Source organism: Diabrotica virgifera, chromosome 2 (assembly GCF_917563875.1).
Source record: "Diabrotica virgifera virgifera chromosome 2, PGI_DIABVI_V3a".
NCBI classification, from domain to species: domain Eukaryota; kingdom Metazoa; phylum Arthropoda; class Insecta; order Coleoptera; family Chrysomelidae; genus Diabrotica; species Diabrotica virgifera.
In genome coordinates this window covers 101,695,639-101,722,366 of record NC_065444.1, presented here as the reverse complement: position 1 = coordinate 101,722,366, position 26,728 = coordinate 101,695,639, and the positions used below count along the sequence as shown (strand labels likewise).

The 26,728-nt window shown below is 33.5% G+C and overlaps 1 protein-coding gene across 1 annotated transcript in view; it reads left to right on the top strand.

Annotated features, from left to right (window-relative positions):
• The window catches only part of LOC114337127 (pseudouridylate synthase RPUSD2-like), a 398,024-nt gene extending 397,225 nt beyond the window's left edge, over positions 1–799 (top strand). The window contains exon 10 of the mRNA XM_050643903.1: positions 456–799. Within this exon, the coding sequence (XP_050499860.1) occupies positions 456–533 (78 nt within the window). The 3' untranslated portion in view covers positions 534–799. The remainder of the gene's footprint in view (positions 1–455) is intronic.
• Positions 800–26,728: the final 25,929 nt, after the last annotated feature.

Sequence of the window (26,728 nt, the reverse complement as noted above, 5' to 3'; positions counted from 1 at the left end):
TAGGTCGATCTGTACCCATCTGCTTGCCGGACGAAACATTTTTTTTATTAAATTTTATACATAGACAAATATTTCTAGCATGAGTTGCCTATCAAATTCGTGTCATAGCTATCCTTAAGGGGGGGCGTATTCATTATATTTTGAGGTGTCTTCAAAAATTTGCCTATTTGGTTTATTTTTTAATATTTTTCCTTGAGTTTTTTCTTGAATAATCTATGAGTTATACTGAATATGCCTATTTAATTTAAAAATAAAATAATTCTAAATGTAGGCGCCCAATTAAAACCTTATACAAGATGGAATTTGAAATACGTGAATTAAAACGTTTTTTGGATCGTTACAACAACGTGGAACCTTCTTCGTTATGTACACATCTCCATTTACAGCATTTTTGAAAAAAAATTGTATATAATTAGTGTTTTATTTGTTTATCTAATTTATATTTTATTTTTTAGGGCCCTGGTTGGGAATACGTAACTGAATTGCCCGATTGGGCGCAAGTCGACTGGAGAGAACCCGACGCACCACAGTGATGATTCCTCACTAAGCTCTACATTCTACCCTAAAGTAATTTTCGTAACTTTATCTATACAGGCTGTAACAAAAATTAGAAAAAGAGGTGTCCAAAAAAAGTGGCAGGGTCCAATTCACCGCTAAGGATCGGTCGGTTAAGGAAAAATTATTTGCTGTAGACGTTTCGAATAATTTTCGGTATTTCAGTGCTTCATGGAAAAACACAAAAATATATAAAATATGTAACTTTTTCAAATGTTTAAAATATACAGGATGCTACTTCTTATATGTTTTAGTTATTTTTTTCTTTATTTAATGTTTAAATATGAAACAACAGGCAGAGCATAGTCAGTTGTTCTCTTATTAGAGAAACTCAGATCTAGTGATATAGACAATGTGAGTCTGTTGAAAAATGAATAAAACACATTGGTTTAGTTTAGTTAATGATCAATTGAAGAAGGAAAATGGTTTTCTAGTTCCAAAAGTATTATTAGAATTTACGTTCACGGAAAAAATCTTATGACTTCAGAATAAATAGTTCTTTAAACTGCAGATAGTACTACTAACGCAAGGTAAAGGCAACATCATGGCTATTGATTGGATTGGTGTTATGGATAAAAATGGGATTGCAAGATAATAGCAATACATTAAGTTTTCATATAATACAATCATCATCATCAATAAGCGCTAATTTGTTCATTGTTGAACATAGGCCCCTCCTCTGCTATCCAATTGGTCGCAATTCTTTTGAGGTCGTCGGTCCGTCGCATTAAGGGTCTTCCCCGACTTAGCTTGTCTGGCTGTGGTCTCCATTCAACCAATTTCTTTGTCCACCTGTCTTTCATTCTTAAAACATGTCCCACCCATCTCCATTTTGCCTTGTAGTACGTTCGTTAATGTCTTCCACTCATGTTCGTCTACAAGCCTCCTCGTTTCCTGGTCTATTTCTGAAGCTTATTGCAATCTATGATTTCTCCATTTTACATTGTGTCTTTCAATTTTTCCGCTGATGTTCTGTAAGTTAAGGTTTCTGCTCCGTATGTGCGGACAGGTAGAAAACACTGGTTGGCAGCTTTCCTTTTTAAATGGATTGGAAATTTGTTTTAAACACGTCTCTCATTTTTTCGAATACATTTTTCACAAAGTTAGTCCTTTGAGTAGCCTAACATGTCTGGTTAATTCGCGTTAATTTTTTTTTTCGTTCAGTTAATTTTTAAACCTTCTCTGTGTGTTACTTGCTCTAGTTGTTGACGCACAATTCTGGCTGTTCCTAGGTTAAGGGTTTGGTTTCTGTTCATCAATGTTTAGCCAATACCCTTTGAGTCACACTCTTAACCGTTTAAATGACTGTTATAAATAGTTTTGGCGACACATTATGTCCCCGCTGCACCCATTTGCCAATTTTAATCTTCTCACCCATGTAATAAAGCTTCATAGTTGTTGCATTTTCGCAACATTATATATTTCACTGTGTCAAGTGCGTTATGGAAGTCAACAAAAATAAAATCAGGCGTCTATTATATTCGATAGACTTCTCGATTAGAGTTTTTAAGGCACTACAGATGGTCATTTGTTCCGTGGACTGATCGAAACCATTCTTGTTCTGACTGGTAGAAATAAAGTTTTACTTCAAATCTATTTGCCAGTATTCCCCAAATAAATCTGAGCTCATAGGCATGTAATCATTGGATATAATACTGTTATATCGTCGGCCTAATGTGAAAAATGCATAAGCCCAAAATACCTGATTTTACAAGAGAGGCAAAAAACTAACTGTGCATAACTCCACTTGTATACAACTAAATATAATGTGAAAATTGCACAAGTTCCTAAACAATTATCCAGTGCTTAATTATATATAAATTCGGGTTCAAAACGTCCTCCGACGTTGTCCGATGCCTTGTTGCTAATACCTTCTATCATTGCAGTTTTCATCTTCTAATCCTCGTACACTCATTGATCGTTTTACTCCTTGTATCCATGTCGTTCTTGGCCTTCCTCTTTTCCTGTTTTCTGTAGGTATCCATTTCATAATTTTCTTTGGCAGTCTCTCCTCCCCCATTCTCTGAACATGTCCGTACCACGTTAATTGTTTCTTCTCAATGCATTCTACAACCGTTTCCTGTAAATTCATTCTTCGCTTTACTTCCTCATTTCTAACCCGGTACAATCTCGATGTTCTACTTGCTCTTCTTAGGGCGTCGATCTCAGTAGCTTCTATTTTACGTTTTTGGTGTTCCTTTATTCTCCATGTTTCGGATCCGTATACCATTGTGCTCTTAATCATGGTGTTGTATATTCTCATTTTTCTTTGTTTCCCTATCTCGGTACTCCACAAAACTCCGTTCAATGATTTAATTATCGTTCTTGCTTTATTTATTCTGCTCTTAATTTCTGCATCGTCAGTACCTTCCTTGTTGAAATTAATGCCCAAATACTTATATTTATCACAGCTAGTTATTTTCTGATTATTGTCCAATATCATATCAGTTGAATCCTCACCTAGGCATAAATATTGTGTTTTTTCTACATTGATCTGCAGTCCCCATTTTTCGTATTCTTCCTTCAATTTGCGAGTCATATATTCCAAATCTTCCTTATTGTTTGCACATATTATCTGATCGTCTGCAAACTGAAGGGTGTACAGGCAGATGTTGTCGTCGATTTGGATGCCCATTCCACTGCATTTTCTTTTCCATGTTGTAAGGGCTTTGGCGACATAAATCTTATACAGACTAGGTGATATGCAACATCCTTGTCGTAGACCTTTGTTGACTGTAAACAAATCTGTTATTTTGTTTCCTAATTTTACTGCAGATTTCATGTCACTGTATAAATTTTGAACAGCTTTTATGAGAGTAAAGTTAATGTTGGAGTTTTGCAGTATTTCCCATAGTTTCGGTATCGGTATATTGTCATATTTATGCTTTTTGCAAATCTATAAAAACTAGGTGTATTGGCCTATTCCGTTCTAATTTTTTTGTCGATGATTTGTTTTGGAGCGTTCAAGTATTACGTAACGCGATTTTTGAAGATTTTTGACCCCCCCCCCCCACACGTAACGCACTCTAATGGGCGTTTAACTATTGCGTAACGCAATTTTTGAAGACTTTTGACCCCCCCCCCCAACCTGCTTTACGTAATACTTGAACGGCCCCTTATTGTATTTGTTACTGATATTCCGCGATAATTGCTATTTTAGTTTATTGCCCTTTTTATGAATCGATGATATATAAGCTATTTTCCAGTCACTGGGTACATTTTCGCCATTTATGTACTTTGTAAATACATATGCCAGAGATTTGAAAAGTTTTTCAGTTCCATTTTTCAGTAGTTCGGCATTGATCCCACTTGGACCCGGAGATCTTCCATTTTTACAACACACACACACTACACATGACACTAGGTACCTAACTGCTAAAATTTACCGTACCTACCATGCCAATGGCCATTAGTTGTCGAGGCATTAGCTAAATAAAAAAAAATTGTATTTCCGTCTCTGTTGGTTGTGAGTATTCGGGCCTATGTTCAGTTAATAAGTCCTTATAATGTTGGACCCATTTATCTGTTAGTATTAATTGTAGTTTGTCGTTGCGTGTTTCGTTATTCTTGATCTTGTTCAGAAATGTCCATGATTCACTGCATTTTCGTCCTCCTATGTGTGCTTCGATTTCTTGGCATTTTCGATCCCAGGTCTCTCTCTTACTTTGAATGATTGTATGTCTTGATTCTCTTTTCTTTTCTCTATATCTGTTGTACTCTTCTTCATTTTTTGTGTTAAGCCATTTTTGGTATAGTATCTTTTTTCCTTGGCTATAATATCTTATTTTCCTTGATTAAATGCTTAAGTACCAAACAATATGTTGTGTCATTTTAACCTATACCCTGTAGGTACTCACCCATTTACAATGAAAAGACTTTTTATTGTATAAACATCAGGAAAGCACAAATATGTACTTTTGTACGGTTTGGCCACTAACAAGGGCGGACTTATGCAGATTTCATTTTCACAATTTTAGCAAAATCTAGTAAACTAAATTAGAAGAAAACAGAGCCGTACAAAACAAAACTAAAATTGAATATTTTGGACTTGTGCATTTTTCATATTAGGGCGACGATACGGACTGTTTTTTTTTAATATAATTTCATACAAAAATGGATGAAGCGGAGTTGGTTGTCGCGAAAATATAAATGAAACTTGAAAGACAAGTTCTATAATATCGGCGATGATATATTCAAGAAGAAGCATAGTACTACACATATTAAAAAGAAAGATGAAATTCGAGAACTGCTTCTAAAATTGCTTCGATAAAATACGTCAAAATATTTGAAACTCACATCTGCATCATTCAGTGCAACTTATTTTAAAACTATCTTGGGGACTAAAATTATAGAGTAGTTCAATTGTTACGGTAAGTATTATTTTTAAATTATTTTAAAAAATTGCGAGGAAGTCTTTTAAAACTAAAATAAAGGGTAATCAACCATTTTTACGTTGACTAAGTCTGATGTTATCGGAGTGGGAACAAATTGTTTTGTGGTTATAGATTCAAATCATGTCAATGGACACCATATAACCTTTAGAAATGTGCAAAGTATTTAATACAAGAGGTCAACATCCTTATCACTTTATTTCTAGTCCTTAGTGATCTTAATTTGGTTAAATCATTATGAATGGGACACACAATATTCGTAATAAATAAAATACTTTTGAGTGATAGAAACGAATAAAAGATATCATCCTGTATATTTTTTAATTCACTTTTTCGCACAAGTCAATAACTTTACAATATATATCACAAAATACTTCTCCTTTTCGCAAAAGTAAATATAAAATAAAATTTGTATTTTTATAAAGAAACCAATAAAGGTCATATCAAAGAAGTAAATAATGCAGAATAATTTTGAATTTTCTTGAAACGAGTACTGAAATACAATCGTGCCTTGATTATGTGAAGTGATATTATTTTGCAGATTATCCCTATTTCTACAAAAAGTATTATATCGATTTGAAATTCATATCAACTTTCAAAGGACCCTAGCTTATATTTGTGTAATTTTAAGTTACATGGCAAGATATTTTAACGGAGGTTCTCAAAAGAAGAATGACCTTGAAAATATAACAATAAAATCTGAATGTAGAATAATTACAGTTAAATTAACATATTCCTAATATTTAACTACATTCTTAAATAAAGCCGTTCCGGTTATAACCCTAATTACCTTATACTATTCAAAAATTTGTCAAAAAATAAAAAATGCCGTCATAGGAACAAGTAAATCAACAGGCCGCACATTATCCTTCCTAATCTTCCGGGAAATAACGTAACTGATTCATTTTTCACCTTCCGTGCGTATCTGTATTTCGCAAAATAAACATAACCTTGTTCCCCATCCTACAGATCTCTTATCTGGTCTTTTCCAGATTTGTTTATAAAGCGATTGTCGTTATTGTCCAAGAGGCAGCGCTGAAAAATCTATTTGAATTTACTAAAGCTAAATTTTTCACAGTTGATTACTGTGATTGTGTAGAGAAACATACTGCAGTCGGTCAAGCGAAACGTAGAACAGGGGTTACTGAGAGGGTATCAAAGTTGCTTTCCTACGAAGGTAATTAAATCCATTTACTAAGGCTGAAAATCAGTACACACATTCTAAGTTAAATATAAATAAAAGTTATTATAGTCGGTCAGCTGTATGACGGGACAGAGCCGGTCGGTCGGTCCCAGTGAATGTACAGGGTTATTCACTATATTTTGACCCCCTTGTAAACTGCTTTATTTACAGAATTAGAAAAAAATGTAAAATACAAAAGTTATTCGATTTGTAAATTATGACCTTTTGACATATATATCGTACTAGTGACGTCATCCATTTGAGCGTGATGACGTAATCGACTATTTTTTTAAATGGGAATAGGGATCGAGTGCTAGCTCATTTGAAAGGTTATTTAATTCCCTATTCAGGAATATAAACATTAACATGATTAATTATACAGGGTGTCCAAAAAAATTTTTTTTAATTAAATTAATTGTTTAATTAATAATTCAAAAAATTTTCTTGGACACCCTGTATAAATAATGATCTTAATGTTTATAGTACTGTATATAGATTTGAATAATCTTTCAAATGAGCTAGCACACGACCTCTATTCTCATTTAAAAAAAATAGTCGATTACGTCATCACGCCCAAATGGATGACGTCACTAGTCCGATATATATGTCAAAAAATCATAATTTATAAATCGAATAACTTTTGTATTTTACATTTTTTTCTAATTCTGTAAATAAAGCAGTTTACAGGGGGTCAAAATATAGTGAATAACCCTGTACATTCATTGGGGCCGACCGACCGGCTCTGTCCCGTCATACAGCTGACCGACTATAATAACTTTTATTTATATTTAACTTAGAATGTGTGTACTGATTTTCAGCCTTAGTAAATGGATTTAATTACCTTTGATAACATCTCAGTAACCCCTGTTCTACGTTTCGCTTGACCGACTGCAGTATGTTTCTCTACACAATCACAGTAATCAACTGTGAAAAATTTAGCTTTAGTAAATTCAAAGAGATGTTTCAGCGCTGCCTCTCCGTTTATTACTGCGTGTCACATGTCCTGCCTATTGGCCTTTATATATCTCATTGAATTTTCCTTTCCGAAGGAAGACTCTGACTCGTTGTTGTGTCTGCGCCTCCATTCGTTTGTGGACGCCTCACCACGCTGAGCAGATGAGTTGTGAATTATTTAAAATTCTCTCATCTTAATTTCCTCGGCATCCTGTTTGATTTATAAATTTTGAAAATCTCAGGAGGTGTAACCAAAGAAAGTATTCCACCTGTTGTCAATCTGGTGGTATGGAGACGATATTTATATTCGTTTTCTGTGCTACTGCGATTGATAACTTACTTTGTCAAAATTAAAAGGTTTGCGAGCAGGATGTACAGGGTGTCCCGAAAAGATTGGTCATAAATTATACCATAGATTCTGGGGTCAAAAATAGGTTGATTGAACCTCACTTACCTATATACAATAGTACACACAAAAATAGTTACAGCCTTTGAAGTTACAAAATGAAAATCAATTTTTTTTCATATATCGAAATCTCTTAGAGATTTTTTTATTGAAAACAGACATGTGGCATTCTTATGGCAGCAACATCTTAAAAAAAAATTAAGTAAAATTTGTGCAACCCATAACAATTTTATGGGGGTTTTGTTCCCTTAAACCTCCCCAAACTTTTGTGTACGTTCTATTTAAATTATTATTGTGGCACCATTAGTTAAACACGATGTTTTTAAAACTTTTTTGCCTCCTAGTAGTGTTTATTGAGATATTTTGAATATTGGTCGAATCCACCACATATTTGTATATGGTACACGTATGATTATTTAAGAGAACTGGTAATAATCTGAAAATTTATTTATAATTTACATTTTTAGGTATATTTTGAAAAAGAATCCACATCTCAATAAAAGGTGACTTATCAAAAAAAGACTAAGAGGCAAAAAAGTTTTAAAAACACTGTGTTTAACTAATGGTACCACACCACAATAATAGTTTAATTGGAACGTACACAAACATTTGGGGGGTTTAAAGGAACAAAGCCCCCATAAATTTTTTATGTAAATATATTAAAAAAGAAGTCGCATCTCGGTAAAAACTCGCTTATCGAAAAAATACCAAGAGGCAAAAAAGTTTTAAAAACATTGTGTTTAACTAATGGTACCACAACAATGAATTAATTGGAACGTACACAAAAGTTTGGGGGGGGGGGGGTTTAAGGCAACAGAACCCCCATAAAATTTTTATGGGGTGGACAAATCTCACTATAATTTTGTTTTTAAGATGTTCTTGCCATAAGAATGATACATGTCCATTTTCAATAAAAAATCTCTTAGGGACACCCTGTATATTGGTGGTGTACATATTATATATCTGTGGTCAATTTTTTTTTGGAGGGATGGACTGGAATCTTTCTTCTTTTTGTGTTAACTTGTATAGTTCGTCTAGTGAAATTCTGTTTAATTTTAGAGGTTGATCATTAGGTGTTCCTTTGGAAGAGTGATAGTCTAGATATTTTTTTTTGTTTTGACTCCCGTTTTCATTTATACTAAACTTAAAAAATAAATAAATAATTATTGACCAACGTAGATTTTCAAGGTAATTCTTTGAGGCTGTCCCATTGGCTTTTACATTAACCTCTACGATTGGAAAAAGTGAGCGAAAAGAAAGAAAACATCGTTAGTTAAGAAATAGAAGTAGCTTAGACACTGACACGGATTGTTAAATTATATTCAAAAAGGATTGTGAGCATAGGTTAAGGTATACTTGTATTGGTTGTAGTTCCACATTGTTTTCAGTATTGTCATGTTCATACACTTTAAATGTGGCCATTTGCTTTTAAGACTTAAAAGTTACAAACCTATTCCAGCAAGTATCTAGTCATAAGGAAATAATATTATGAACATTTTATAAAGATGTAGGGTGGTTTTCCCTTGTGATGGGTTTTTTTTATTTTATTTTATTTGTGGCTTTAGCACTTAGCTATTTAGCCAGATACAATCATGTTGATAATAATAATTAATACTAATACAAAAAACAAACTATTAAAGCTAATACAAATTATTAAAATACATATTATTCTAATTTACTTAATACTAAATAAAAAAGTGTCTATCTATACCTACTATTAATTGCTATTGCCAACAGTCCATTAGAGTCAAAGAAAAGAAAAAAAACCTCTTAAGAACTCATAAAACGATATCGATCAGATACCTACCAAGGTTGTGTTTAAGAAATTACTATAAATAGGGAAAACGAGGGTAAATAAAACAATTGGGTCAAAACAAAGGTTAATGAGATTATATTTGCAGCGTTTGCAAGTTGTTTAAAAGAGTTCCTGAATGCTGAATATATTTGGAACACTTGAAAAAGATATGATTAAGATCTCCTTGTTCTTGACATGTTAATCTCCTTGTTCTTGACATGGGGTTAACTAATCACGAACACCATATTTCCCATTAAATACTTTATTGTTTTTCTAAGTACATTTATTAATGTTTGCTAGTACCCAGTTGACAGAGAAATATACGTATTCTGTTCGAGGTAACGCTCTCTAAAAATAACCCAAAATTATGCTGCTCCAAATATCTCTGTGTATAAATATTTGTTGATTACGTATGATTTGTATAGTTTTCATATATGTATGTCATATGTAGTGTTGCCAGGTCCGATTTGTTTTTAATCGGTACATAACCAAAAACAAATCGGGATTTAGGGTTGTAGATCGGGACAAATAAACAACAATAGCCCAGTAGCAAATAAAAGTCTTTAGCATTAAAACTAAGCGAGGTACACTCAAAATAAAGTTGGCTCCTTTTTTTGGAAAAAAAAAAAAGAAAATCGTGAAAATCTCCCCCTATTTAGCACCGTAAATAAAATTAATCGTTACAGCTTTACCTTTTACTTTATATGTGTATTGTTTATACGATCTGTAAGGTTTACCGGTTGGGAGTGCTTAATTGTGAAAAAAATTGGTTTTACAGTAAAAAAAAAATCCTAAAATATTTGAAAATGCCCTTTTTCCAAAATAACTTAAAAAGTATTAGGGATACTAAAAATCTCAAGGAGTAAAGAGTAGGTAGGTTTTGCTTTTATAAATATGATAGATTCATTTTGTTTTTCTGTTAGACAAAAATTGGTTCAAATATGGCTGTTCATATTTTGCATACACCCGTGATTAGTGACTCGTTCAGGCCAGTTCAATCATGTAAAAAATACATAAGTAAAATAAATAGGGGGACATGATTTAAAAGGAGTCAACTTGATTTTGAGCATAACTCGCTTAGTTTTGATGCTGAAACTTTTTTAAAACAAAAAAATAAAGCTTTATTAAAAAAGTTTTAATTGGTTTTTCCCGAAAAGTGCTTCATTTCTTGGTTATTTCACGTTGAAATATTTGATTTGGAATTTGACGAATAAAAACGTATTTTTCATGAGCTACAACTTTGCTTTTGCTGGGTCTATAGAGTTAACGAGTTCACAATTTTTTGCATTTTTTTATATTATGCTACATTTTTGCTAAGAATATTTTTTTTGATCAAATATTTACTTTTTGAGTTATTTGCAAAAATCGCCTGAAAACGTGATTTTTTTGTCGAAGAATAAACATTTTTATCCGAAAATAATAAAATAACTCTATAGAACTCTTCTCTTCTATAGAACTAAAATTGCTTAGAATTAGTCAATTTATCCATCTCCGGATTTATTTTAAACGCGCGGGTTTTCACCCCCAACACCTGTCACCCCCGAGTAAAAGCAACCAACAGCACAAGCCGTCCAAATTTTGATGTAATTCGGAGTTGATCCTGAAAATTACACTGTATCGCCGTATTTCCCGTTTATTTACTGGACTGCAAGGTGTTTCTATAATCTGTATTTAATCCTACCTAATAATAATAATCAGACGAAATTACAAAAAAAAAATCGTAGATTAAATAAATTTATTTTTTATTAAAATTATATTTTTCATTCGATTTTGCCACTTTTAGGAGCGCCTTGTTTTTATAACATAGATATAAAATTCACTGCAAGTCATCCTGAAATTAGTTTTCGTGGGTGAAAATCGGGACATTTAGTGTCCCGATCAGGTACAAATCGGTACGCGTCCACAGACCCCTGAAAATCGGGACGTCCCGCGCAAATCGGGACACCTGGTAACGCTAGTCATATGTCAAGTTTAATAAGTGAATAATATACTACATAAATACAAGCTTGCGCTACTACATGCGTGAGTTTTGTTTACAAGAGCTTCATGGTCTACTTACAACATTCGGCTTGCTTAATTGTTTACTAATTGAATTCGGCTTAGTTCAATTAACTGTATGAAATTAGAAATTATCTAAAATATTGTTAAAATATTGTACAATTTGATTAAATCTAACTATTAGTATATATTACCTTACTTCATCATCATCATGCAACCTCTTCCGTCCACTGCTGGACATAGGGCTCTCTCATTTTTCGCCACTCTCCACGGTTCTGTGCGTCTTGTTGCAATGTCTTGGACATTCGTTTAATGTCGTCCTTCCAGCGTGTTGGTGGTCGTCCTCTGTTGCGGTTGTCTTCACTTGGGCGCCAGTTAATTAGTTTTCTGGTCCATCTTGAGTCTTTTAGTCTCACTACGTGACCTGCCCAACTTCATTTCAGCTTGGCTCTACGTTCGACATCAGTGATACCTGTTCTTTTCCTTAGGTCTTGGTTCCTTTTTTTGTCACGCCGAGAATCGATCTTTCCACGCGCCTTTATGCCACTCGCATTTTTAGTGCTGTTGCTTTTGTGAGCGTGAGAGTTTCTACTCCGTATGTCATAATAGGAAGAACGCATTTGTCAAATGTCTTCCGTTTCAAGGCTGTCGGGATGTTGCTCTTAAATATTTCTCTTAGTGAACCGTACACCGCCCAAGCAAGTGTCATAACGAAGGGCTTTTCATTCACAGTCATTTGTTTCGAGCTTCTGTCATATGTTGTATAATTCGTGTATATTATTATACACAGATTATACGAAATTTGACAGAAGCTCGAAACAAATGACAATCGATGAAAAGCCCTATTCACAAGTCTGATTATCCTTACTTATTCTGGTTTCATGACCGAGATATAGGGCTTTTCATCGATTGTCATTTGTTTCGGGCTTCTGTCATGTGTTATTCCTCTATTTTCCCACTTTAGCACTTTAAAGGTGTATTCGTTACAGTAAAGGCGTTACCTTATTTAAACGGCAAGAAAAATATAAAATCTGAAATTACAACTCAACAAAAATATCTGAATCGCCAAGGTCACACCGATCGAAAATTTTGGTTACGCGACGTTGTCAGATTAATCGGGTTTCAAAGGTTCTTCGGTTTTTATTTGTTACATGTTTCTCAATAAAAGTTCCTGCGTGAATTTTAAAACATGGTGAAAAATTTCACGCACTTGTAATATTCATGTTTGTTAAAAAATATTAAATGTATTTTAAATAAACCATTATTCGACGATTTTTATCTGGAAATAGCATAAAACTACTAATTTCTGTATAATTATAAAGAATTGCAATATATTTTAACTAAAGTTGCTCGATTTATGTCTTTTGTTAATCATCCGTCTATGCTTCCAATTGCAAAAAATACACTTTAACGGCATAAAAAAGTTATACTCAGTTCTTGTATGGTTGTCATTTTTTAAGCCAAGATTGGGCCTTTAACACGCAAATAATAAATATTAACTTTAATTTTAAAAGAAAAATGGCCACATTATCCCTAGTGACATTTCATGAAACTTGTGATATTTTCATTGAACCTTTGTTTTTATTTATAATTCATTCCTTTTTAAATCTTGGGATTGTTGCAAAACGTTGAAAGTTTTAGTAGGTTAAGTATTAGATTTTAGGAAGTCAGTGCTAAGATAAATGTATAGAATATGTGCTTTTTACAGAATGGTACTTGTTATTTAACTGTTTTTCACTCTTTTAATACTGATTTAACATGTTCTGTATACACTTTAGTGGTATTGGTGATGATAACAAAAAAGAACACAAGTTTGTAGACATTGTATGTGCAACCTAATCAAATGTGTTTTTATTAATGCTCTCTCCATATATTTTTTCTGTTGAGTATTTAACTCGACACAAAGTGAAGAAAACTATTAAAAAAGAAGAATTTATAAGTGCATAATCTTGTCTTACATTAAAACTGTAATGGATTTTCTATGTTGCGGGGCTTTACTGTTGTAATGTTGGTAACTAGTTTATTAGGATGTTTGGATCAGCGTAAGGGTAGAAATTACTTTTTACCGTTTTCTCAGAAGACAAAACTTTACTTTACTGTCCGATGCCCAGTCTTCAATCGTTCCCAGGTTTGCTCACTTTTTCAATGGACTTGGTATTTAGTGTTATGGTGGAGGTTTCAAGTGTATCCAAGTTTCTGGAGATGATCATGAATTTGGTCTTTTTGGTATTGATCTCTAATCCCATTCCCTTACTGTAATCTCCGATTATAGTGACAAGTTGTTGAAAATCGACTATGTTGTGACAAATTAAGACACCATCATCAGTATGTTGTATGTTGTTGATCAATACTCCATTCAGTTTGATTCCCATCTCTGCACTTCCGAAGACTCTTGAGATATGGTTTCCGAATAAATCTTAAATAAAAGAGAGGAAAGCTCACATCCCTGTCGAAAACTCCTTATATGTATGGATTTGGATATAGATGTAGTCAGGTTCTTGCATGTATGTTTTCCTAAAGTTTGATTATGTACGCTGTGTGTTTTGGTCGTAAGTGGATTAACAAACAATTATTTTCACAATAGACTTTTGTAAGATTCCTTGTTCCCGAAAAGGTAGAGGCGCGGGCATACTTTACAGTGTGACCTTATGTTTTACCCAAAAATGTATCAGTTGCAGATCCAGCAGAAGCGGTAAAACCATTTTATTTCTTGCTACGTAGATTATCTGATATTTACGTTATTATAATATTTTGAAATCTGCCAGCATAAGATATGATAGCGTGGAAAAATCCTTTCGCCTAATATGTTTCTGGTAATCTGTTTTAAATTAGTATAGATTAGTTATACGTGATGTTCAGGTATGCTGTAACCTAGTCGTCGAAGTAGAATTTTTATCTCTTACGTTTTCTCTTAGTCAATATCCATGCCTAGTTGGGTTTTTAATTGTGGATCTCAGTACATTATCCTCGGGGATCCCTGAAGTTAACTGGAAAATCTCAGTGTCCTATTATAATTGCCTACATTACACGATCTATTTGCATCCAAATTTGACTATGTAACTATAAGTTTCTGTTAAGCGGCCCCTAGGCGGTCAATCTTAACGTCAATATATTCTACAATATAATTGTACAATAATAGTAAATAAGGTTCTAGTAAATAATAAAATCAGAAAACATATAAAAAATTTTATTCCATATTCAGAACGCTGCATGTTGATCCAGATAAGTGCGCACCCTCTAGACATAAATATAATTCAGGTTTATGCTCCCACATCTGAGAGTACTGATGAAGAAATTGAAGAGTTTTACGAACAATTAGACGAAATCATAAAAAACCTAAAGAAACAAGACATAACCATGGTAATGGGAGATTTTAACTCCAAAATAGGAAAAGGCGAAGTCAGTGATGTAGTTGGCAAGTATGGGTTGGGAACAAGAAATGAACGAGGTGATCGACTAATACAGTTTTGCCAGGAGAAAAACTTAATTATCACTAATACTTGGTTTAAGTTACCATTAAGAAGATTGTACACTTGGAGGTCACCACAGGACAAGTCTGGGTACATCGTTAGAAATCAGATAGACTTTATAACAATCAACAAACGATTCCGTAACGCAATAATATCAGCCAAAACATATCCTGGAGCTGATATAAACTCTGACCATAATCCTCTTGTAGCCCAATTACGAATCAGACTAAAAACCTTAATCCAGAAACAGAATAACAAAAGATTAGATATGGATCAACTTAGAAATCCCGAGATAAAAGTCAAGCTTACAAATAGCATTAACAGTAATGTTGCTTTAACAACAAATACGGATGATATTGAAAGAGACTGGATCAACTTAAGGGACGCTATATGCAACGGTGCGAAAGAAGTAATTGGTGACTACGAGCGGAAGAAGAAGAACGAATGGATGACAGATGAAATATTACACCTCATGGATAGAAGGAGGGAAAATAAGAATAATCCCGAACAATATAAAGAACTGGATAGAACTGTCAGCAGAAAGATAAAAGAATCCAAAGAGAAATGGTTACAAGAAAAATGTCAAGAGATAGAAGAGCTAGAACGAAGACACGATAGTTTTAACATGCATAAAAAAATTAAGGAGTTTTCTTATACTTACAAGAAAAAACAGTTTGGTAAGTTAATAGACGAGAACAACAAACTTATTGTAGATAAAGAAGAACAGTTACAGACTTGGGAAATTTACATAAAAGATTTGTTTACGGATTATCGTCATATTTCTACGAACTCTCTTGATCTGAATGGACCAAAAATATTGAAAAGTGAGGTGATAAAAGCTATAGATCAAACGAAAGATGGGAAAGCAACAGGATGCGATGAAATACCAGTCGAATTTTTAAAAGTTTTTAACGAGAACAACATGAATGTAGTATTGAAACTGTTCAATAAGATATACGATACTGGTCAAATTCCATCGGACTGGCTGAAATCTACATTTGTGCCCCTTCCCAAGAAATCCAATTCTAAGACGTGTAGCGAATATCGCCTTATAAGTTTAATGAGTCATACCCTTAAAGTATTCTTGCGTATTATCCATTCCAGAATACGAGCAAAATTAGAACACAGCATAAGTAAAACACAGTTCGGTTTTAGATGCGGTTTTGGAACTCGAGAGCCCCTATTTGCAATACAAGTCTTGATTCAAAAATGCCTGGATCAACAGAAAGATGTTTACGCCTGTTTTATCGACTATGAGAAAGCATTTGATACTATCAAACATGGCAAACTCATAGAACTATTACATCTTTCAGGACTTGACACTAAGGACATCCAGATTATAAAAAATCTATATTGGAATCAAACAGCCCACATAAAGAATGGACATATGGTGAGTGAAAACATAACCATTTCTAGAGGGGTTAGACAGGGCTGTATTCTTTCGCCACTGCTTTTCAACGTGTACACGGAACAAATATTTCTAGAGGCACTAGAAGAGTACAATGAGGGCATCAAGATTAATGGCGTACCAATAAGTAATTTTCGATATGCAGATGATACTGTTATACTAGCCGATAACATCGAAGATTTACAGATGATGCTAAATAGAGTAAATACAACTGGCAACCAATTTGGACTGAAGATCAATAGAAAGAAAACTAAATTTATGGTGATCAGTAAAAAGAACATTCAACATATCGACCTGAATATTGAAGCCGAACGTATTGAAAGAGTACACCGATTTAAATATCTGGGATATACAGTAAATGATAAGTGGGACCCAGACGTAGAGATTAGGATCCGAATTGAAATAGCAAGATCCAAATTCATAAAAATGAGAAAGCTCTTAAGCAACCGCAACCTAAGCGTTAACCTCCGATGGCGCGCCACAAAATGCTATGTACTCTCTACGCTACTTTACGGAGTAGAAGGGTGGACGTTAACAGCAGCAACTATAAAGAAGTTAGCGGCTCTAGAAATGTGGCTGTATCGACGCATACTGAGAATTCCTTGGACAGACAGAGTGACCAACACAGAGGTATTGAGACGAATGGGTAAAGAGTTGGAATTGTTAACAACTGTTAAAAGGAGGAAAGCGTCATACCTGGGCCATGTGTTCCGTAATGATAAGTACAGTCTGCTACAGCTTATCGTCGAAGGCAAGATTGAAGGTAGAAGAGGTTTGGGCAGGAAGAAGAAATCCTGGCTGAGAAACTTGAGAGAATGGTTTCAAATACCAGAAGCTGCGAACATAATACATGCGGCACAAAACAGAGAAACCTATCGTTTGATGGTCGCCAACCTTCGGTAGAAGACGGCACATAAAGAAGAATATTTGTAGGTCAACCCACACGATGCAAGATTATTGCACAATAAATTAGTTCCCGACTGAGACTGGTGCTGTCAACATACAGCGAGCTGTGTGGCTATTGCGGTAGTTGTATCTATAAAAAGGACGAAGGAGAATAAACGCAGGTGGATAAAGTAATAATTTAAAAACAAGAAATAAGTACACTCATGAAAATTTATTAAAGGATTTAAGACTTACTGAACCAAGTGATTAACCGCTCCACAGATGTTCACAGCACGACTGAACCAATATTGCGCAATATAGGCTACAGACACTTCAATATTAGTATATTGCAAATAATACATATAATAAAAATGAAAGTCCTGTTGATTGGCGCAATATATTGCGCAATCGTTCAATGTGATCTACAGACGATCAGTATATTGTGCAATATATTGACAATAATTTGAGCAACTAGGTGCCACTTTAGATACAAATGACACTGCCAATATAACCAGATAATCAGTTGACAAAAATATTTTTGGTATAGTGTAAATTATAAGAACATTCCAAGACAGATCATACATCAGTATTATCATGAGTTGAATAAATGGAAAAAATTAGGTATTTTGTAATAGTTTTTACTGGATTTCTTGTTATTATTAGAAACATAACTTGATGGAGAACATGGCCCATACGATATTTATTTTAATAATGTTTAAGATTCATAATTCCGCAGTCGAGTTGTATTGAAACTAAAAATCTTTTGCACATTTAGTAGGTATATAGATAGCGAGACGTATTCGTTACTCGAAAAATCTTGGATCCGACCAGTAAACGGGTCCATATTTATGTAGGTATTTTGAAAATAGTTCGACTACAGTATTATTATGAATCATAATATAAATGATACGTTAGGAATTTTTTAAAATTATTTTATAAAAACAATTGCTTCTTAGTAGCACTTTCATACGTTACACTTCACCAAAAAAAGGTTTACTTTTTTTGCAAGAAGATTCGTCAGAAATTAATGAAGATACTACGGTACTTCTACGCACACCAAATGAAAGTTTAAGAGCTAAGCTATCAATATACACTAAGAATCAAAATTAACGCACCACCTTCAAATGGGACATTTTTGATGTCTCGTATTTCCTAAACCTCTTGTCCGATTTGAGTAATTTTTTTAGTATATTATAGCTTAGTTCTTTAAGAATATCGATGTAATAATATTATTGCTAAACAATAACTGTGTCATTGTATACCGGGTGTAACAATATTAGTGTGTTTTTTCCTCCAAAAAAGTTTTTTTGACACCCTGTATAAATAATCATGTTAATGTTTATACTACTGAATAGAGAATTGAATTACCTTTCAAATGAGCTATCACACGACCCCTATTCTCATTTAAAAAAATCATCGATGACGTCATCACGCCCAGATGGGTGACGCCACTAGTATGATATATATGCCAAAAAGTCGTAATTTAAAAATAAAAATTGACCTGTTTTTTTCCAAAATTGTCCATTCTCGAGAAAATGAATTTATTCCAACCTTTACGTGCTCACTGTGTATAAAACGAATATTTGATCATGGTAAGGTCAAAAAAACCTTACCATTTGAATACTGCGGTGTCAGATAGCAGAATGGTCGCCTCGCATGGAGGATTTTTAAACCTCGATGTGCTCGTTCTTGATGTTTAACTTTTCTGGATACAAAAATAACCAACAGCAAATTGAACAATTTTTTAAACAGACAGACAAGGTTTTTTCCAACCAATAAAAAACTGCATAAGAAACAGAAGTATTTCATATCATAAATGGAACCCATCTCTCTTCATAGTGGTATGGTGGTAGCTGGATATTTACTATACTGGAATGGGGTTTGTTTAACAGGAAGGCACTATGTACTCATACTACTTTATTTGATTGAAGTAATACCATATAAATGTATTCAGTTGATAGGATAGAACATTATTCTGCTCTAACGGCAGCAACCTCTCAAACGTAACTAACTAGTTCGACTGACCCACTAATCGCTCAAATCTGATCGTGTTCCCATATTTATCAAATACTTCGTTTTGTAAATATGTTTGTATATATTCTCGTTAGTGTGTCAAAATGAATAATCACAACCTTGTTGAGTAAGCAGAACGTGCAATTCAGCTAAGGTGTTCTACTTTGCAATTATTATAACAAATATGCGTAATGTTTATTGTTTTATAAATAAATATCTAACGAATACTTTAGTTAATTTAAGGATTTCTAAAATATCTAAATAATGAGATAAATCCCATTATATCATCCCCCTTAGAAAAGAAAATTTTCTGAGCCATGTACCGTGGTTCCTTTTTCCTCCCCGAAGAGAAGAAAATTTTCTTATTATCGTTGTTCTGAAGCTATTTCCTTGTGGCATTTTTATAATTACGTATTTTTTATGGGAAATAAGCCACAATTTTATCATTAAATATTCTTATTATCATCATCAACTGACTACGTTATATGTATAGATTTATACAAATTTTTACAAAAAAAAAAATATAAACAAAATTTACAAATATATACAATTTATTTCACTAATTATCAAACATCGTCTATTCTTAGTTAATTCTTTTCTTGTGACTCGCGAAAATCTATACTTAGAAATTGTATTTTATACTTTACTTTAATTTCAGAGGTTTAAAAAAAAAATTACAACTCCTTCATTTGAACTTACTTGTTAATTCTACTTCTTTACTAGACCCTTAAGACAAATCTTTTGATGTTCTCCAATTTTTAATATTCTTCTATTAGAAATTATCTCTTTTTCTTATTCTTCTTCTTGTCTGGTACTTCACAATAACTACATATTTCTTCATTTTCTTTATACCTAGTACTTTCTTCATCGTGTACTATTAAACAAAAATCTTCTTCTTCTTCATATTTCTTCATTATTTCTTTATCATTTACTTTATAAATTCTTCATTTTCTAGCCCTTACCCACTCGATGGGTAGTTTTTCGCAACTTTATACCCTTGAATTTGCTTCCGGTCCTTTTGCACGTCCTTAGTCGTGAGAAGGTTTGTTCCAAAAAGACAAAATAGATAGTTGTGCGCTTGAAAAATCTTCTACATCCTGCATCCTTAAATTTCTGTCTGATCTGATATACTCAGTCTAGGTGAGATCCAGTTAGGTTCAAAACACGAAATGGGTATGCTAATATCTTCTAATTTTCATTTTGTACCTTTTCCTTGACAAGAGTTGGTTTTTATTGTCTAAATTGTCTTTAATTGTACTTTATTATAAAATATTTATACTAAAATTCGACCGATATTAAAAAATTTAAATAAAATAGTCGGTATCAAAAAAAAATTTTAGCATTCAATTATGAAGAAAATCGAAAGAAAGTGTTAATAAAAATAGACCATATTCTGTTAAAAAATATATCATGAAAATCTCCTACTAATGAAAATCTCCTGAAATATCATGAAAATCTCCTATACATAAAGAAAATTTCAGCTTGCAATTGCTGAGTAATTAATATTAAGTCTGGAGATTTTTTCCTGGCAGGATCGCCATATGGTGGTAGCTGGATATTTACTATACTGGAATGGGGTTTGTTTAACAGGAAGGCACTATGTACTCATACTACTTTATTTGATTGAAGTAATACCATATAAATGTATTCAGTTGATAGGATAGAACATTATTCTGCTCTAACGGCAGCAACCTCTCAAACGTAACTAACTAGTTCGACTGACCCACTAATCGCTCAAATCTGATCGTGTTCCCATATTTATCAAATACTTCGTTTTGTAAATATGTTTGTATATATTCTCGTTAGTGTGTCAAAATGAATAATCACAACCTTGTTGAGTAAGCAGAACGTGCAATTCAGCTAAGGTGTTCTACTTTGCAATTATTATAACAAATATGCGTAATGTTTATTGTTTTATAAATAAATATCTAACGAATACTTTAGTTAATTTAAGGATTTCTAAAATATCTAAATAATGAGATAAATCCCATTATAGTGGTATTTTGACCTTTTTGACCATAGCTCCGAAGATGGCTTTATAAGCCGAAAGCGCTCAGCTAAGAATTATTAATTTTACACACTTCAAAAGTACACTTTTCCCCCTTTTACCTGCCAATAAATAAATCGTCAGTTTGTAAGGAAAAATTCAACATCCCGTATCTCGGAAACGAAGCATTTGTGGACATATGTTTATAAAGCAAACGGTCATTATTTTTTCATGCAGAATTACCCGTTAAAGTTTGTCGCACTTATTTAGAAACACCCTGTATTGATGAAGAACGTTACTAGTTGTTAAAGTACCTAACTTTTTATTATCACACATAAGCGAATGAATCAAAAAGCAAAATGTTAAGAAAGCCTAAGGCTATAGTTGTGTTTTAATTTCAATATTTTATATACGCTAGAATATTCCACAGGGTGTTCCAAACTTTGAGGAAAAAACACACTATTATTGTTACACCCGGTAGCCAGTGACACTTATCTGTTTAGCAGTAATATTATTACATCGATCTTCTTGAAGCATAAACCTGTAATATACTAAAAAAAATCACTCAAATCGGACAATAGGTTTAGGAAATACGAGACATAAAAAATGTCCTATTTTTAAGGTGGTGCGTTAATTTTGATGCTTAGTGTATATGACTCAAGTCGCGTCCGCGGCTCTCTAATGAGTTTCAGCCTTTAAACTTCATTTGATATGCGTACAATTACCGTATCTTCATTATTTTTTGGCTAATGTTATCGCAAAAATTTATCTCTGGAGTAAACAAATAATTAAATAATTTGAAACTAAATAGTGGATCGATCTGATATTTTGAGACTTTGTTGAGGACCACAATACCCAATTTTGGACGCAATAAAAATATCTAATTTGATTTTTTACAATAGTTATAAACAATTAATGTTTTGGCCTTATTTTGCAATTTCTGAAACAACCAATTAATTTTAAAACTTTTAGCAATCGTCATTTTAAAGGTTGTTGTATGTGTTATTAGATAAAGGTGTGTAATTTCACATCAATTATTAAGCTTTTTAATGGTAAGTAAAAATCAAAAAATGACATTTTATTCACTAAGTTGTTTATAATTAAAAAATGAGGCCGAAATCTCTGAAGAGAAGTTTGCTATATGCCTATAAAAAAATTCATATACCTGGATTTCTCACAGTATCGAACAGGGTCTTTTTTGTTCATTTTCCTGTACTATATAGTCATCATTGGAGTAGTAATGTATTATTAAGTATCAATATTTGTGATTTGTGGGCTATGTTTTTCACAAATATTATTATATTCGATATGCCTATTACCTAATCGAAAATTTCTATATATTTAATATTTGTGATTGTTAAAGACAATTATAGGGACCTAAGTATATTCTATAATAGGTTGTAAGTATCAAAGAGTACATTGGAACTATTCTTCTCTTTTTGTTAGTTTGATATTTAGTTTTCTTTTGCTTAGACCTGTGTACTATATAAATCAGGACAGCACCTGCAAATCTGACACTAACGGCTTTCTTGTATTTCTTACTTTACATGAAGGGATCATACATCAAAAAATATTTAGTGCGACGTGCTGGGAGAAATCTGCCAACACTGTCTTGCACATCAACTCTCCATCTCTCTCTCGTCCCACCACTTTCGACTCGCTGCATTGCTCAGTGTCAGCCTAGTAGCCTTCGAATATGGAGATCGCAGTCGCCGTTGTGAATATTGTGAATGTGAAGATCGTGCTGTAATATTTTTTTTAAATGTAACATGGATTTCACTTATTGACATTCATCGTCACTTAATCGAAGTTTATGGGTAAAGTTGAATATATGTTCAACATGTTCGCAAGGAGCGGTGATGAAAATGGGAACAGAATGCCTTCAGATTCATCGTGAATTTCCGTGTTCGGCCCCTACTGAATTCTCTACACTCTACACCATTTGTTGACATTACCGACTATCTGAATGTACCCTTCCAAATGAATCTGCCTTATAACAAGTTCATTATTAGAGAAGTCAAACAAACAATTATGAAAGAAATTAACATAAAAAGCTCCGGGTTTCGATTTGGTATCTGGAAAAATTCTTCAAGAACTATCCGAAAAGTACTACTTAAGTATTATAAAAGTACTACTAAATGATTTCTCTAGCATCTGGAAAGTTGTCCGGATCGTTATGATACCCAAGCCCGGGAAGAAAACAGAAGAGTTGTCTTTATACAGGCCGATAAGTCTACTGCCAATTGTTTCCAAGGTTTTTGAGAAGCTATATGTTAAAAGGCTAAAAACTATAATAGACGAAAAGAAGATAATTCCAGATCACCAATTCGGATTCCGCAATAAACACGGAACAATAGAGCAAGTTCATAGAGTGGTAAATCAAATCAATAAGGACCTGAATAGTAAAATATGTTGTTCAGCAGCTTTATTCGATATATCTCAGGCTTTCGACAAGGTGTGGCATGAAAGATTACAAGTTAAACTAGAGAGGCTACTGCCCCATCCCCACTTTCAACTTCTAAAATCTTACCCGACAGATAGGCACTTCCAGATAAAACATGGAAGTGAATATACAGAGTTGCATCCAATAAATTCAGGAGTTCACAAGGTAGCGGGCTTGGACCGATTCTGTACTAATTGTATACTGCAGACGTGCCATCAACACGACTTACCACTATTGCTACATTTGCTGATGTTACAGCCATTTTGACGTCCCACACTGATCCAACATTAGCCTCTAGGAACCTACAAACTACTCTAAACAAGGTCCAACACTGGCTAAAAAGATGGCGTATTAAAGCAAATGGATTGAAATCAACACACGTGGCGTTTACGCTCCGCAGAGAAACGTGCCCATGTGTTCAATTTATTAATTGTCAACGTCCACAATCTCATAGCGCCAAATACCTCGGCATGCGCCTGATATCACATATGGGCTTAGTGAATATGTGGTACCACATAACTCACTAAGCCCAAACAACTTGGTCTAAAATTAAGAAACGTGTATTGGCTCATCGGTCGCAGATCAAAACTCTCAATAAACAATAAAGCATTATACAAAACAATATTAAAACCTGTGTGGACCTACGGCATCCAGCTGTGGGGAACTGCTAGCAACTCAAACGTATCCATCTTGGAGAGGTTCCAAAATAAAGTACTGCGAACTATTGTTGATGCTCCCTACTACGTCAGTAACGAAATCATTCAGCATGATATTCCTTTAGAATCCATCAAAGATGTCATACATCGTTTTATTGTCGACTATAGTGACAATAAGAGTGTCAGTGCACCCAAATCGGTTAGCCGCCCAACTAAACGTGCGCGATGCCAATGAAATATGTAGGCTAAAACGTCTACTGCAATCCGACCTATCTATATCACTCGGACTTTAGTTTAGTTTTTAAGGCAAATGTTTATAAATTCGTACCAACAATGTTTAACTTAGACTTAGATATATTTAAAAGAGGTGATTCATTAGAATAATACTCTACATGTCATCAGCTTCATTGTCAGAAAAAACGTTTGTTGTCTAATAGGCAAATTGCAGATCTCTCTAGGAGTTAATAAAAAAAAAATTGCGCACATGTTGAATAGATGGGCACTTTTACCCATAAACTTCGATCAACTGACGATGAATGTGGTTACCCAATAGGTGAAATCCACTTTACAATTAAAAACGTACCACAGCATAAATTTCACATTGGCGGTATCAACGATCATGACCTCCATCTTCAAAGCCTGCTAGGCCGACACTGAGCAATACAGCGAGGCGAAAGTGGTGGGGTGAGAGAGAGAGAGGGAGACTTGATTTGTAAGACAATGTTGCCAGATTTCTCCCAGCACGTCGCACTCTTTCTCAGCGGCATAGGGAACTTTATTTTACGAATGACCCTAGTAGCTACAAATTTTTTGAAAGTTCTAATTGATTGAATCTATACTTAGTAGTGGCTACTGTTTTGATATTTTTTGACGTAGGATCCAAAAGACAATTACCAAAAAAATGTAATATATAAAAAAACGTTGATATTGTATAACATTTTCGAGATGCATATCTTTTAGCTAGCGAAAATGGAATAAAAGATATTCTAAAAATGTAAACAATCGACATGAGCTTACAAAAAAAAGAAATGTATTGATCTTTTATAAATTTTTAAAAGAAGTAAAATAAATAGTAAAGAAATGAACTATACCCTAAATTTCAGCTTAGAGCTTCCATTGAATAGTAGATTAGCTCCCATTTTAGCTAAATAAAAATCATCTAAAATTATTTTAATAATCTTTAAGAATCAATCGTTGTATAGTGTTTGTACTTTTTGGTTTAGATTTTTAGGACAAAGAGTCGTCACTATATTCATGCATTTTGTCGAAAAATCTACCTACAAGTACTATAAATGTTAGAATTATTTTTTATATCTTATAAGCTACTAATATGATCAATCAAATTTGTGGCTTTGATGCTTATTTTCCTCTCACTTAAATCCTTTATTTGAACATCTTCTCTTTTTCTTATCTTTTTTTTTCTAGCCCGTCTGGTCCATAACATCTCCATTATCACTGAATCTGAAGCTTATTGTCTTTAATACCTGTTGCTGTTTCCTACTCCCAGAATTTTTGTAATCTTTAAAAGTTTGTGCAGCTCTTTTGCTTCCATCTATCTAATTGGCCTTCTTTGGTCCATCTTTGGACATATGCCTCTTTTTTCCATTCTTCTTTGTCTGTTGCTACAGTCATCCACCTAGAGCCCACGTGCTTGTTGATATCATCTGCTCATCTCATTTGAGGTCTCCCTCTGCTACGTTTATGTTCCTAAGGTCTCCAATTTAAAAGAATTTTGTTCCGCCGGTCTTCTTTTTGTCTTATATTGTGTCCGGCAAATCTCCATTTCAATTTTGCAACTTCTTGTCTAACATCCCTAACTTTTGTGTTCTCTCTTATTAAATCGTTTTTTTTTATCCATTAGTCTTATATGCAATATTTGTCTTTCCATTGCTGTTTGCGTTTTTATGATTTTGTCCATATTTGTTTTTGTAAACGTTCAAGTTTAGGAACCATAAGTAAAAACAGAGAGTACGCATTGATTGTATACCTTGATATTTAGATGTTGTGGATATCTTTTGTTTTTAAGGACGTAGGTTAGTTTGCCAAATGCCGCCCGTGCCAGTCTAACTCGTATTTTGATCTCTGTTGTTTGGATTTCCTTATTAAGTTTTATCATTAGACCCAGATATATATATTATATAATCGTGAACTTGTTCTATTTCATCTTGTCCGATCCTCATTGTCATGTCCTCATCTGTATGTGTTATGATTTTTGTCTCGCTATAATTCATATTAAGGCTATCTTTCCAGCCTCTATGTCCAGTTCTTTCATCGTTTCAAACAATTCTTTTTTATTGATTAATTATCAATACAATGTCATCAGCGTAACTTAGATGGTCCAAACGTTGTCCACAAGTTTTTATACCTTTTTGTTCCCATTCTAATCTTTTAAAAATGTCTTCCAAAGCCTTATTAAAAAGTTTGGGTGATATTGTGTCACCCTATCTCACGCCTATATTTTGCTCTTTTGCTTGGTGGTAACTTATCGCAGAGTCTGTCTCCATTGTAAATGCCCATATTATTCATAAAACGTCTTACTGGTGCATATCCAGTTAACGTTCCTGTTACTGTTTTAAGTTTTTGC